This window comes from Siniperca chuatsi, linkage group LG9 (assembly GCF_020085105.1).
Source record: "Siniperca chuatsi isolate FFG_IHB_CAS linkage group LG9, ASM2008510v1, whole genome shotgun sequence".
Taxonomy (NCBI): Eukaryota; Metazoa; Chordata; class Actinopteri; order Centrarchiformes; family Sinipercidae; genus Siniperca; species Siniperca chuatsi.
Genome location: NC_058050.1, coordinates 28720462 through 28736185, shown reverse-complemented (window position 1 = coordinate 28736185; position 15724 = coordinate 28720462). Strand labels below are relative to the sequence as shown.

The 15724-nt window shown below is 39.5% G+C and overlaps 1 protein-coding gene across 6 annotated transcripts in view; it reads left to right on the top strand.

Annotated features, from left to right (window-relative positions):
* ascc3 (activating signal cointegrator 1 complex subunit 3) overlaps positions 1-15724 on the top strand; it is a 160313-nt gene that overhangs the window by 57880 nt on the left and 86709 nt on the right. For all 6 annotated transcript variants that reach the window (XM_044207740.1, XM_044207738.1, XM_044207735.1 and 3 more), the window contains exons 9-10: positions 2235-2438; positions 5389-5529. In XM_044207740.1, the coding sequence (XP_044063675.1) occupies positions 2235-2438; positions 5389-5529 (345 nt within the window). The remainder of the gene's footprint in view (positions 1-2234; positions 2439-5388; positions 5530-15724) is intronic.

Here is a 15724-nt window from a genome sequence, read left to right as displayed (position 1 = left end):
TCAAACCATCACACTGTCAGTCTGCATGACAGTAGATATGTTTCCACCGGTTTTATATTTACAATCAGTATGTGTATGAGTGGAAATGGGGTGGGGGGGGGGGATCAATAAAAATAAGTTGCAATACAAGCTAATCGAAACTTCTGGTCTGATTGAACACCACAGGGTATATTCAAAGAAATTGTCACATCCATATTTCTCATAAAAGCAGTCGATAGAAGCACATATTGATCCAAATTTTATTTTGCCAAAATCTCAGAAATATAAATACAACTTTTTTTTCTTTGTTATTGTTGAGCCTGAATTTGTTTTAAAATTGTTCACACAATGCTCACACTCCCTCTGTTGTGTTAAAATTGAATGACAATGTACTTGCACTCAACTGTGCACACAAACAGTAGATACACTTTTTGTATCCACAATGCATTTATATGTTTGCAGTATTCTTGAGAACTTATAAGATAAAATAGGAATGATAAAAATCAAAAATACATCTGGAGATTTAATGATAGAATTGCCATGTTTTAAATATTTAATTACTTGACACTGGCTGAACATGCTGTATAATCAGCAGCTTGTTTGCATTTTATAACCATGTTTCTGTTTGGTTTCCATAAGTGAAAGCATATCAGAGCCATCCCCACCACCACCTGTGGACCCTGCATTCTGTGAGCTGCAGTGAACAGTGTCCTTTGAACAATGAACAGCACAGTGCTTTTATTTATTTATTTAAAATGTATTTTAAGTCAATATATTATTTAGAATGTGGATGTTGCTCTTTGAAAATCTGAAGATAGGACAGCCCTTATTATGCTCAGAGCTAATGTTCCTGCTTTCTCCATCCATGCCATGGACTGTTCACATTCTGTTCCAGAAGGAAATGATTCACCTGTGCAGCAGCTGGATGTTTTCACTCTCCTGTATGTGTACAGTGTGTGTGTGTGTGTGTGTGTGTGTGGGGGGGCATGTGTGTGGCACCAACTGTCCTTCACAGTGGCCATTTCTCTACTTATCAGAGGCAGTGTGAGATTGAGGGCCATCACCCACACTCTGTTGCCATAGTGAAGGCAGAGGGAGGGCAGTTTGAGTGACAGCTGATCCCACCACACACATATTCTCCTCCTTCATGCTCCTTGATGCTCCACTTTCTGCGCCGTCACCTCATACACGGTGGCTCAGTCACTGACACATGTATCTGGTTGGCTGTCTGTATTTCTTGTCAGCACACTGGGTAGCAGATTCTGCAGTGCGTTTTTGAAATATACGGTCGCCAATCGGGGCAACTGCACTAAATGGATGACACTGCCCCAAATCAGGTTGCCAAGGGCAACTAGGCAGAGTTTCAAAACGTCAGCAGAACAAAGTCAAACACAATACACATTATTATATGTTTTTTATTATGTTACTGTGTGACATATTTAGAGTTGAAACAATGAGTCAATTGGCAGAAAATTCACTAATTTTGATAATTAAGTAAATGTTTACGTCAATTTCCAAGGAAAATGCCCAAAATTAGCTGGTTCCAGCCCCTCAAATTTCTTAAATTGTCTGCTTTTCTATGTCTAAATTTAAGATATTTGTGTTTAGAACTGTCTCTTGAAAAAACAAAGTTTGATGACATCCTGGAATTTTTGATGGCCATTTTTCATTACTTTTTGAGTTTTTTGAAATATATCTATATATATTACTTATATGAATAAAGTAATGAAACAGATCATTATTCAGCCGTTTTTGTTAATAATTTAGAAACTTGGGGCGCCCTGGTAGCTCACCTTGTAAGGCGCGTTGCCCCATGGACCAATGCTGAGTCCAGCCTGCAGCCCTTTGCTACATGTCATCCCCTCTCTCTCCCCCTTTCCTGTCTGTCTTCGGCTGCACTATTGAAAAAAGGAACAAAAAAGAGAGCCCCAAACTGACTGAAAAATTGATTTTCCAACCATCAAAAAAAAAGTCCAAATTATTGTCATTATAATGTGTTTTCCATTCAATAATGACAACTTACATCCATCCATCTATTTACAAGAAATACATAAAACAGTATGTATTGCAATTTTATTCGGGCACTGTAAATCTTCCATAAAACATAAAGACAAGATATTACACTTTAAAACTAAAACCTTCATTATTACAGGATAGTTCACATGAGATTTAGCACAGATTTTTGTATGGTGAGTATATTCCAATGATGTGTTAACCCTTATTCATCCTTTCCTTCCCTCACTTTGTTTGCTCAGATCGGCCAGCTGGTGTTCAAGGGGATGAAGCGTCTGAACAGGATCCAGTCCGTGGTGTTTGAGACAGCCTACAACACCAACGAAAACCTTCTCATCTGCGCTCCAACTGGCGCTGGCAAGACCAACATCGCTATGCTGACCGTCCTTCACGAGATCCGCCAGCATCTGCAGCCCGGTGGCGTCATCAAGAAGGATGAATTCAAGGTCTGACAAACATACAAACTAGAGATCCAGAATATGGGTTTGCTTATTGCTGCTATGGGGGATATGATGCAGTTTGATTACATATTACACTGGTTTTACCTGGACTGTAATATGTCTGTCAGGCAAAATCACAGTCAGAATTTTAAATAATTTCTGTGTAATGTCTAACAATGTCTGTGATAACTGCTTAATGTTACCAGTGTTAATTCACCCCAGAGTCTCTCAACATGCTTCATGGTGATTAAGCATGCTCCTTGCTGAGACTCACACAGCCCATGCAGAGATTCAGATCTGATTCTTGGAGCTTGGGATTTGAATTTAAGGCCGTGTTTAAATGGGAGCGTTTTGACAGTTTTAAGTCAAGGACAGCTGGATTTACTCGATTATGTTTCCTCCAAGAGGCTTCTTCTTGCTGATTGGTGCAGTGTTTTTGTCATTTAACCTCAATGGTGATCTATGCCAGTATTTTTTCTTTTCGTTTCTTGTGAGTATAAAATTATCTGAACTAATCTATAGCATTCAAACATTGGCTAAACTGCTTAACACAAAAAACTGAAACAATGTACTTTTAATTGCCATATCTCTGTGTTTTGACAGCTGTACACCAGCATAAAAAAACTCCTTAAAACACTGCTAAATCTGCTAAAAAATGCTCAGCATTTAAAACTAGAACAATGAAAGTTTCCCTATACGAAGAGAAATGACAGGTTTGGATTAGATATTCTAAACAAATCAAACTGTACTGTGAAACTGAGCTACCTTTCTGCCTATCTATATCTTCCTACCTAAAGTATATACAGAAAGTTCTTGAGCTGATCCACAGAATCGGGATTGTGGCCAATTCAGCTTTATAAAATCTACATACAGTGCACAAAATAAATAGAAAGCAGGTTTCAGGTAGTGATGGGTATTGTTAGTATTTTATCACTACAGATAGTGCTTATTGGTCTCTGTACTTCTTCAATCGATCTAACCTTCCCTTAAAGGGAATAAAATGAATCAATATAATCAATGTTCCCTTAATGTGTTTATTTTCTTTTTGGCTGGATCGCAGAAAAGCTGGGCTAACCCCATAAACACGAAAGTCTGTCCCCGACTTACCGAGTGATTGATGAAGTTTCCCCATTGGCCGTTGCTCTTTCAAAATGAATAGGCGCGAACAGTCCTGAATTACGTCCTCAGGAGGCTTTTTAAGCTTTGTCTATAATAACAATTACTTTACTTCTTAATTTAAGTAATTTCCTTTTTATCAGTATTCGTGGCAGCCATCTTCTCAATTGTATTGAAATGAACTAATTTCATGTTCTGCAGATGCCTGTTTGAACTTTTGTATTCAACAAAGTGAGGGAAAAAAAACAAGTAAACAAAAAAACCCTTCGAATTTGTCCATCTTGACATGAAAAGCCCCACAGGCACAGTGGGTGCCTAGCCTCAAAAATTGGGCTGTGAGCCACCATGTGCCATGACGACTTGTGGAGCCTACGCAAGAGGCGCAGTGACTTTTGAATGAATCACTTTGGGCGCGCGCACCCTCGCACTGGCAACACTCCACCGAGCATAAACAAAGCTTTACAGCGCTCGACGTCCTCAGGAGCACTTAAACCATACATGGTCCAGCCATATACTTGGTTTTGACCGAGTCTTGTTTTCTTTTTTTTGCAAAGTAATCGCAGCTATTACAGTTATTTTAACTAGGCAAACTGAAAACTCTGAACACTTTGGTATTGGCTTTATTTTGCTCATGCTGGCGATGAAGAGAGTCTGTCTTCCTTCCACAATACATCAACACTTCCACTCGCCTCTCTATGAACGCTGTCCACAACACATAACAGAACACTTAAATGTATCATAGCAAACCATCAAAGGAACGTTGTGTTGTATGCTATATTTTGTTAAAGCCCATGAAAATTTGGTTTCAAATGCAAGTATGTCTATATAATTAACTCTTCCTGACTGATTGAGCAACGCTCAAATTAAAGTTCAGAAAATAACATCCTTACAGTAGGTTACCCGCCCACGTTAAACCAGGGAGAAGAGCTAAGATAAAACAATATAGACGGACATTTCGAAATTAAAATAATATAAACTGTTCTAACTTTGGCAGATCATTTTGTGTTCATGTAGGACCCCAGAGTAAGAAACTGATTGAGAAATTAGGTTTTGAGGAGCTTTAATGCAGAGCTGTTCAGCTGTCAGAAATATAAAATATAAAATGCTTTACTAATTGAATAATAAAGGACTCATGGCCAAAAAACACCATTTAGAAAGCCTTTCCTGCAGTACCTGCATTTCACCTTGCCCACCTTCCTTTCTTTGTTAGAAACGCAGACTGTGATTTTACTTCACGTTTGTCTGTCTTTTGATCTAATTATTAGAAAGACAGTGTTTTTCCATATTTATGATTACTTTTTGGAAAATAAAAGATGAAAGTGGTCAAAATTAAATACAGCAATATAAAAAATGCCCAAAAATATAAATATATGCCCAAAAAGTAAGCAATAGGCAGCTTAGTCTAAAGATATTGGGACATGTCTTCATAAACCCATAGTGTCAAATCCACATTTAACACATAGATAAATAATTCAGACATCCAAAAGGCTTTGTTCTCTTTCATGAAGGCTTACATACACATACACAAACGTGCCCACACACAGCGTTGCACAGTGCCAGCCAGCGACGATAGCCACTTTTCATACATCACCATTAAACGTTACCCATGCAAGTGGCTGGCATCACAGTTCTCGATATATTGTGATTTGTGCTGGTTGCCAGGGAAGAAATGATCCCGCCCCTGTTTGCTCATTTATCACCACAGTGTCCTTCCAGTCCCACTCTCCTGTACCCCCCTCCACCCCACAAGCCCATCCCCATCCTCTACCTTCCCCGCTCTATCCCTATCTGTTTTCTATCCTATTTATTTCTATGTCCCTCTCTCCCTCTCTCGCTGTAGATAGTATATGTGGCTCCTATGAAGGCCTTGGCAGCTGAGATGACTAATTACTTCAGTAAGCGACTGGAGCCACTGGGCATCACTGTTAAAGAACTCACTGGAGACATGCAGCTAACCAAAGGAGAGATCCTGCGAACACAGGTACACATGCACTGTCACACTCTCTTACTCACACACACACACACACTTTCTCGAGTTCTATCGTGTCTAAAAAAATAGCTCAAACTATGGGTACAAAAGGCAGTGCCTCCCCCAGGTTCCCTGTGCTACACATGTGTTCTCTAGCACCCCCAAGTGGACTGGATTGTGACATTTATTGGAGGCCATTTCATCCTTTATTCTCCAACATGCATCTGTCACAATTCTAACAATTACTAGTCACAAATGTAACTTAACTAGTTGTCTAATTCAGTTGTTACAAACGCACGCTGTTTCTCAGGTTTGTTTTTTCTAGCTGACCACAGAAGTTCCTTATCTGGCTGTGGTGTGCTGCTCTAGTTTGTTCTGTGCTAGCACCACAACAGTCCAGATGCTAATGGGACAGTCTCTTTGGGACGTCTGTGGCTTAGAGGGAGAACGGGTCGCACACTAATCGGCCCAGCCCGCATGGCGAAGTGTCCCTGGGCAAGATACTGAACCCCAAATTACTCCCGAAGGCCTGGCCATCGGTGTGTGAGTGTGTGAATGATTAGTTTCTTTCTGATGAGCAGTTGGCACCTTGCATGGTAGCCTGCCATCGGTATATGAATGTGTTTGAATGGGGTGAATGTGACATGTAGTGTAAAGCGCTTTGACTGGTCAGAAGACTAGAAAGGCGCTATATACTGTAAGCCCAGTCCATTTACCGTTCTTTTACAGCCAATTACTCAGTGGCAACTAGTCACGCAGGCTCAGAGGTCAGCTGTAAAACATTTCTTCAGTGTTTCCTCTAAATAGAGCCATCTGTGGCATACTGACACACCACAGAATCATAAATCATAAAAATCCATCATAAAATGTTCATTTGATTCATAAAGTTGAAAAACAAAGTTTCTGTCACAGATATTGGTGCAGAGCAGTTTAACAAGACTGGCAGGTAAAGTTTCAGAGGCATTTTTCACTGCTCTATTGCCGCCAGTGAACTCATGTAAATACTTTCTGACAGAATTTTAAACATGGTTGAAAGCCACGAAAGCGATGATCCCTGTGAACTACACTCATCGCTCTGGACAGTATTTTATCCAGAGCAAAAATACAGCATAATACTAGTTCATCCAATTCTGGATTTTTTAGGCAAATACCAATATTTAAGGGTTTATTAAACCCAGTAACTATATTTTTACCAATCAGTACAGTAAGCCGTGTTTATACATTTTATATATAAACACAGAACACAACAGTTTTAATGAATATCCTATAAAAACATTTTTTATGGGTTTAAATCCATCAGGTTAGCCAGTTCTGCCGTTACATCCCATTTTTACAGAGTAAAAATAAAGTTATTGATGCTTTCTAGTAGGCAAACTATGTAAAGGACGCTGTTTCTAAGTCACCTGAAAGAAGTCTGCACATTCTAACAGTCTGTTTAGCTTCAGGCTTTCCTTACAGTACCGTGTAGTATACCTACAGTGTTCCAGATAGGAAACATGTTGATTTATGGGTCAGCCTCTATTACATATTAACATATTAGTTGTAGAATGGCTCAATAATTCACTTGTCATTGGAAAAATATTAAATGGTCTTATATTTGATTCTCTTTTTGTATAGTGGATTTTAGAGTGATCCAGGTGTCAAAGTACCATCTCTAACTTCCTGGGACACAAATAAAAGTTTCCTATGTCATCGTTCAATAAATTATTAGTCATTTAGTCACCACACATGGCCCTGAGTGATCTTATGCTTAATCCACGAGGTAAGGAGCCAGACACCTATACTTTTTTTCCACATTCCATAGAATTACAGATATATTTATTTATTACTCAAGGTTCCATGTTCAAAGCAGCACTTTGGTCTATACTTAGTAGTAGTAGTTACCATGGTTACAGTATAGTAAAGACAAAATCAAACATTCACTTTTGATGGGAAAGCTGTATGAGAATGAGAAACAGGAAATGGGCAGGGAATAACTCTACCATTCAAGGTTTAAAATGTGACAGGTGCCAATTTCTAAACATGTCAGAGCTCCTTTGCAAATCATAATCTCATTTAGTTATTGACATAAGAGATCTTCTGTCATGTTATTAACCTTCACTCATCATAAAGGTACAGTAGTGATGCTGATTTAAAGAATCTTCTAATCACTTATCATTTTACTAGATGGACTAGACTATACTGTATGTAAGCTCATAACGATTCTCTTGAAATGTACTTTTTTGTCTCCGGTACCAAAGACTTTGATTTAAGAATAAAATGAACAAAAAGTAGAGATGTCCTGAGCCAGCCTTAAGGATTGTATCAGGGCTTTCACAGCATATTTTAACGGACTGTATCGGCTAAAGTAAACCCAATCAAATGCCTGTCCTGTCTCTGCTGTTCTCTTGTGTTTCTTTCACCTCAGCCTGCTAGTGTTGGAAATCTGCTCTGCTGTAAGACAGCCAGGCTCTGCAGTGTGACAATTTCTCTGCATGTGTGACTGAAAATTAGAGTATTGCAAATGTTATTTGGGGGCAGTGCGAGTGACTCTGAGTTTTCACACCCAGACTGACAAAATACACGGTTTCGATAAACTCAGACAGTAACAAATCTGTTATCTCTCTCATTAACAAAGAGCAGTGTACAAAACATTCATATTCTCAGTTTTAGCCACCGCTGACCGTTCTGAAGTGAGCAGTTGAGTGTCTGGTGATATTCTATATTTTTATTGTCAACAAATCCCACGTGCTGACTGAAACCAACAATGAACGTGTCCTACCAACAAGTGTTGTGTGTCTCACAGCCTGATGTGTCTTCTTCCTCTGAGCCACAGAGCTCCATTGTTGTCCAAAAACTATTAAAAACACATCAGCGAGCCGCACTGTTGCACTGGGGGACATGTTCCTTCATCACCATGAACACACACACTGTAGTTTGACTCAATCCCACACACACCGTCCCGCTGCCCCAAATACTCACTAAAGCACCAAATGTGGATTCATCCGCCGCTGAAAATAGTCCCCAATAGTCTTCCTGTTTGAGTAATGTTTGCTAAAAACTACAGCGGCCAGTGTTTTTACAAATTAAACTATACATTTGTCGTTTTTGTGGACTACGGGGTAAGAAAGTATTGAGGGATGGTCTAACGTGCTGTTGACTTTGGTCGTTTTATGGGATTTGTTGACAATAACAAAAACGCCAGCCTTATCATTTAAGTGATCACCTCTTAAAGCATGTTGGTGCAGCCAACTTAGTTAATTGTTAGGGAAACTCCAGGCTATATCACTGTTTTTAAATGAGGGATTAACTGATAATAAAATAGTTGAACTATTACGCTGTTATTAAGTTGTTTATTATACATGGGCAATGTTGCTGCAGAAATGATTTCATTATATGGGCTCCTAAATAGGAATTTCCAACCACTCTTTAACAATATGCCCTTTTTGTTAAGCAGTCAAAATGATGAGAATAATTTAGTCAATGACAAAATTAGCCAATTATGTTCAGTTGTTGAGTTCAATTTGTGAGTCAATGAGATGTTGTATTTCTGTTGAGTAATCAATTGGTTGTTTAAGTAATTAAGTAGTGAGCAGCAGATGAAGTACAGTTTGTATGGGGTTTTACTGATGGAAGATGTGAGTTCAACCTCATTTATCTTAGAGAGAAACCCCCGCATGCAGGAGTTGCCTTCTCTGTAGCAGAAAGAGGATGAAAGCTGCAGGTAGAGCACATATTTAGTGAGAGAACCTGGCTCCTCTAGCTCAGAGGGAAGCGGAGGTTGGTAGATCCAGCCTGAAAGACTGAACTATGAGACTGAGAAGGTTGGGAAAACATCCATATCTGTTAAATCCAAAAGAGTTGGATTTAAACGAACGACTGCACAGCTTAGAGTTAAAGTTTCTAAGCCTTATGGGACTTATGAATACAGAAAAGGAAAGGCTGGGGTTTGGTGTGTGTAGGGGGTGGTGGTGACGGGAGGTGGGGTTTATTCCTATGAAATGAGGCCAATTCCATCTAATCTGAAGGTGTATTAAAGTTGCATTTCTATCAGGTCATGTGAAAAGATTTCAGAAACAGCGTTTAGTCAGATTCACTGCAGCTCTGCAGCACTCTAGCCTTATTCACTTTCTTTTCTCTCGTCCCTCCATTTGACTGTGTTAGTGTCTGTCCACATTTAACAGGCCAGAGTGATGCCACGCACTGTAACCTTGGCTTTCTTCTGTCTCTCCTCAAAGTCCTCCCTACTTCTTTCATCATGCCCCTTTGATGTACATGGCAGAGTAGAGTGGGGGTTCTTCAACCACTTGCAAGGTGTATGAAGAAGAGAAAGCAGCCATGAAGGATCAGAACTCCGGCAATACTTGTAGCATTAAGAGCTTATCTGCTGTTAGACTGACATGTTTCTTCCTGCGGCCTTCATCAGGATCATTATACAACACTTTACAAAGAACAATTACATGAAACAAGTGTGAAAGGAAAAATAAAACACAAAGCAATCACACATACACAGTGATTACCAGCAACACAAATGTGGTCATGATTGAGTTTAGTGTATGAGAATGTTGTTTTAGACCAATCAGATTCGTACTGGCAGAGAGGCAAGGGGTGTGTCTAATGAAGTGCATCTATGGGGAGGTACCTCAGACTTTCTTACTAAGTATTCATACCATTTTTAAAGTATTTTCTTAGGATACCACACTTCTGGTAAAAGACCTCCTATCTCTATACCTTCCTATAAATGTACTTCTCCCAGTTACAAAGAGGGGACCATGTTAGCCTGGAGATTCAAAAATTCAAAGAAATATTATATTAAATGGAAATCATGTGGAAATGCATTAAAATGTATGAAAAATGTGTGCCAGTCGACACGTACAGTACCCAGTATACAGTCATACTGTCACAGTGTTAGATATTTACATACAGTAAGAGAGTAGCTGTGCCATTTTGGGTTATTTTGCAGTTCTTTTAAAAATTTGCATAGCTGGCGGTACAAATAGTTTGCCAGTTCTGTCATGAAAAAATGTGGGAATTGTTTTGGCTGTTATTTTAGTAAGTAGACGGTACCGGTTTGTGGGCAGTTTTGTCAGTAGCCGCTGGCCAGGAAGTTGGGAGAGCTTCTGTAAGCTTTTTTGGCAGTGAACTGAGTCTGTACGATAATCTTAGTGCTTCCCACAATGTCATCTAGGGTTGCCAACAAGTTCCATTAACCGTGTTCTTACTTCTGTAAGTTGATTTACAGCTACCTGAACAGCTATGTTGATCTCATCCACACCTGTCTCCCTGTTTGAGGCAATTTTCTGTCTCTTGCACGGGAAGGTGATGTCCACCTTAATCCCACCTAGGAAGGAAACAATAAGCATAACAACAGACCCCTTTGAATTACTTAAAAAAAAAATCAAAGATGTGGGCATTGATTCAGAGACCTGGAAGCAGGGTTGCAGAAAACTGCAGTGATTGATAAAATTCGCAAGCATTCTTAGTTGAATCCTTTTTTGGAGAAGAATTGTGGGAATTTGAAAAAAATTGCAAGCCCTCACAAATGTATGAAAATCCGTTTGTTCTTGTAATTACAAGATCACTTTTTCTTGGAAGGAGTGTCTCGTGTTAAAAGAAAGAGTTTGAGTTGAAAGCCAGCAGAAGCAGGAGGCTGGTGTGTTAAGCAGTAGAGCTAAGAATCGTAATAAATGGCTCGTGTGCCGTTAGTTTGTTTGAACAGGCTGCTATGGGCCTGCTGTACCTCTCTGCCAGTCCGTTCTTCTCTTTCATGTTTCCCACTCCTCTTAATGCCCAGCATCATCCACTGAACAGAAGAAAAGAGCAGTGCTCATTGTAATTACATGTTTTCCCATATTTAGCTAATTGTGAGTGCTATTTTCATAAGGACTCAGCATAAGACTCACACTCCCACACTCACACACTCACACACACACAGTTGCACACGACAAGGTCTTCATTACAGTTTTCCTTGACAAGCCGTTAGTTGTTCACATATCGCAGTCCACTAAATGTCTTTCTCTTAACGTCCCCACTCCATCTTCCTGCCACCTACCTCTTCCTCCCACATCCTCCTTTCTCCATGGCTGCGATAGTTACCATGGCAACAGAAAGGGTTTGGAGGGATGCGGCCATGTGGATGCCAGTGTGCGGGTGGGTGGCATCCTGGGACTTCCAGGCCCTCTTCCTTCTCTGTCCAGAGACAAAATATCAGTTAATGACATCCAAGAAGGAGCTGCCTCACAGCCAGACAGTTTTCTTATAAAGGCAAGACGAGTGGAGTGTGTCAAAATTTCGTGGTAAAGTCAAGTCACACGCAGAGAAATTGAAATAGCTGCTGATGTGTTTCAACCAATTTTATAATATTGGGTTTTAAAAAAGAACAAAACTGTACAAAGTGTAAAGGCAAACCCCATAAGGTCATGGCACTTAATGTAAAGATCGAGAATTTTTTGTGGTTGTTGATCACTTGTCAGAGAGCCGCACAGCAACATGAGTACTCAGTAGTTGTAAGTGCTGGAAGTCAGCCAGGTCTGTCTTCACCTGTGCTGTGCATGGCTGCACACATGCGTGCTGACCCTACCACTGAGCGAAACGCTCATCGCTCCCGCTACACTCATCACATTTACATAAAAAGGGTTCAACATAAAGGGAAATCTATGAAATTCAGTCATCAGTGTTACCTGTGTGTTTAGACACAAACACAGAGCCCAGCAGGTGTGATGAGGAAATTGTGCTCTCAAATGACTTATGTATGCTCTTGAATTACTTTATTTGTGATCTCAAACTAACAATTGTGCACACAAATGAACAGAATATTACTTGTGTTATTACATAACGTTGTTTAATGGGATAAGTACGAAGTATGTCCAAGTATGTCCATCCAAAGCACCTCATTTAAACGAGGTTCTCCATGGCCCTGCCAACTTTCCACAGTGTGTAGCATTAGGCTACACTGGGGAACTGTATATGTGCAGTGTAGCATCACAACTGTATAAAAAGTGTGTTGAGGTGACAATGATAAATGTATGAATGTGATAACCAACAATGTTAAAAAACATGAATGAATTCAATATTTGTAGGTGCCAGACTGTAGTAGACATGACAACTTGTAACTTCGGCCCCTGCTGTTACACCAACTTAACGTAAGCTACTAATTAGATTCATTTATGTGCACAAATGAAGTCATTTGAGAGCAGATATTTCTTATTCATTCACACAAGTTGAGTAAAAAGAGAGCACAATTGGCTCATTCTTGTGCACAAAGTTAGTTTGGAGCACAAATTCAGTAATGTGTATGCATTTGTTATTAATTTGAGAGCATGAATTACTAATTTGTATGCACAAATTTAAGGGGAAAAAACAAAGCAGATGGGCTTTGTGTTTATACAAATGATTTAGTCTGCTAATATTACATTGGAACAAGCTTTTCTGCTTGCATGAAAAACAGCACAGCATGTATGCTTACTGTACAATAGACCAACCACTGAATACGTGTAATTGGGAAGGCTGAGAGGAAACAATGAGCGCCATCATATTAACTCTTTAAATACTGTGGGAGAGTTGGGAAGCAACATTTACTTGAGTGTATCCCTACCGAATGATCATAAATATGACACAACTGGAATCTGTAAGTAAGCTGCCTTAATAAATGCCACCTTAAAATCCACCTTCATAAGATATCTGACTTAATCATTGTTAACAAGCTTTCCTGTAAATGCTACAGGAAATGTCACTGGTGCCTCCCGTATGCCGAACATGTCTCAGCCAAAGAATTGACAAGGGGGAAACATAGACATTCATCTACATACCTGCCAGGCAGTGGCAGTAATGTAAAAAATATCTGACATATCAGACATTTTTCCACTTCTATCACTCGCAGACTTTAAGGGTATGTAACGTACGCCACACATTGACAGAAAAACACAGGGTCATGATCTTGGCATTAATCATATGCATAGCTATGGCTCAGGTCTGAAGTCCCATCGCGCTGCACATTTGATCCCCTTGTTGGGGATCTCTCAGACTTGACAACGCGCCGGTGAGCACATCAGACACGTCACAGTATATGTATGACCAAAATCCAGGAGCGCCTAGTCCGCAAGCTCAGAGGGTGGACATTTGGACTCAGCCTTACTCCCTGTTCACACATACACACACTGTATATATAGGATATTTATGTGGGATATGTGTATAAAGTTGCATAAAGAACCGCTCACCTTCTCAACTTACCCACGTCAGGCCGCTGGGTGACTTTTGAGTTCTGAGCTGTGATGCATGGCACCAGGATTATTTGGGTAATTTAGATTATTAGATTCATTAGAATTAGGTCATTCTGAAATTCCACTGTTGGCGGCATCGAGCACAATTTGACTTCCAAGGTGTGAGAACATTTTTAATGAAATAAACTACAAAATATGCTATCCTTTTCATGAGGACATAGTTTGTCAATGTTTTTTGGCCTCAGTTCTCTGATGTTTGGTCCTTGAATGCATCACTAATAAGATCTTTAACATCACATGATGTTATTGTACATTTGACCATAAGGGAGCCATTAATGTGATGGATTACCAACCTCAAACTATTTTCACGTCTCTAGAGGTTGATTTTTGTTGCTTACTGAAGTGGGCCACCATCCTGATTTCATAAAAATATCCTGCACTCCCATCCTCTTTATTTAAACATATCCAGGTTTCCACTATGCCTGTTGCTCTATAGCAATGAATTAATAAAAAGAGCAATTCTTATGCAATTATGCCTTTTTTTTTCTGTACAAGTTTATGGACCCATTGTCAGATTAAATTGTCACCTTTAAGAAACACTAACATCTTCTTTGAAATACTAAGAATCAGTGGATTTAGATGATAGATTTCAGTTGTGCTGCGATCAATTGATAAATAGCCTAAATAACACCATTCAGCCAACAATGGCATGTTTTCTCTTCACCTCTTTGTGTATTTGTGAGGCAATTAAGAAAGCACTTTGGTCTCAGCTCCATTTGCCAGACCCTCCATTTAGATTAACCAGTAGCTCCAATTAGGAGCAGGCGCTTCCTTTTCTGTGAGCGCGCCAGCCTCTAATGGCTGGATAGATTGATTTAAATGCAAACTAGAGAGGATTTAATGAACTGCTTTTACAGAAAGAGTTTAATAGGAATTTGCACACCCGCGGACAGGTTGCCAAACAGTTCACACACCATTAATTATGCATTGTAGTGTTTTTCTTGAAAGGAGAGAATAAAATTGCACTGGAATTACAGGCACTAAGCAACGTGCAAAGATAGTGTTGCTGACATATAATACAGGTGAGATGTCTTGATACTGTTGAATATAATTAGTCTAAGAGGGATGCCAAAATAAATAGATGGAAGATTATGTATGCTGAGTGAGAACACCACAGAATCAAATATGACAGTTCTTGCGGATGTAGTGGATCATAGGCTGACACTGACATACATCTGGTAGACACTGTAGACTGCAGAACTAATGTAACCTAGCACACAAGCTGTGAGTAATGTTATACATCTGTTATTATGGTGTTATGATTTAGGTGCTTCTATCTGCATTGTAATGAGCGGAGCTGCGGGCAATTGGGCATTGACGAACCATGAATCTGACATAGTATTCTGGAGGGATTTTGGTTGTGTTGCTCTGGGATTTACAGTGTGCGTCATTCCGTTAAGTGAGCAGGAAATTGTGGAGAAAATTTCTCTCAGCAGTAATTTCAATATTCTGGGTGAAATCATGGAGAATTCTAGGACTGTATACATTAAATCCTAACTTCTAGTCCCTAGTTTGGTTTAAAGAATACTGTCACTTTTTCCAAGCCTTTCTTAAAACAATACTCGCATGCTCAGAAGAACATTTAAAGCGTTAGTTGTTGTTGTAATTGTTCCCCCGTTTATCCCAAAGAAATCCCTCTTTGAAGCAATTTCAGCATAAGAGATAAGGAACAAAATCCCCATTCCTCATTCTGTTCACAAATGCATTCTTGTGTTCAGTTGAAGTTAGTATGAGGCTTCAGCAGTCTGAATTAGACAAATCAAGTTAAAGTTAACTCTTAGTACCAAATGTCGTCTTCATGTCACTATAAGCCTAACACCAGCACTATCTATAAACACTGTATTTATGTATATATTTTGCTGGGTGTCTCGAGCAGAGGACGAGAGTGTACCCCACTATAAAATATATCATGGAACTCACTGTTATTATTATTATCTCCAGAGTGGTGA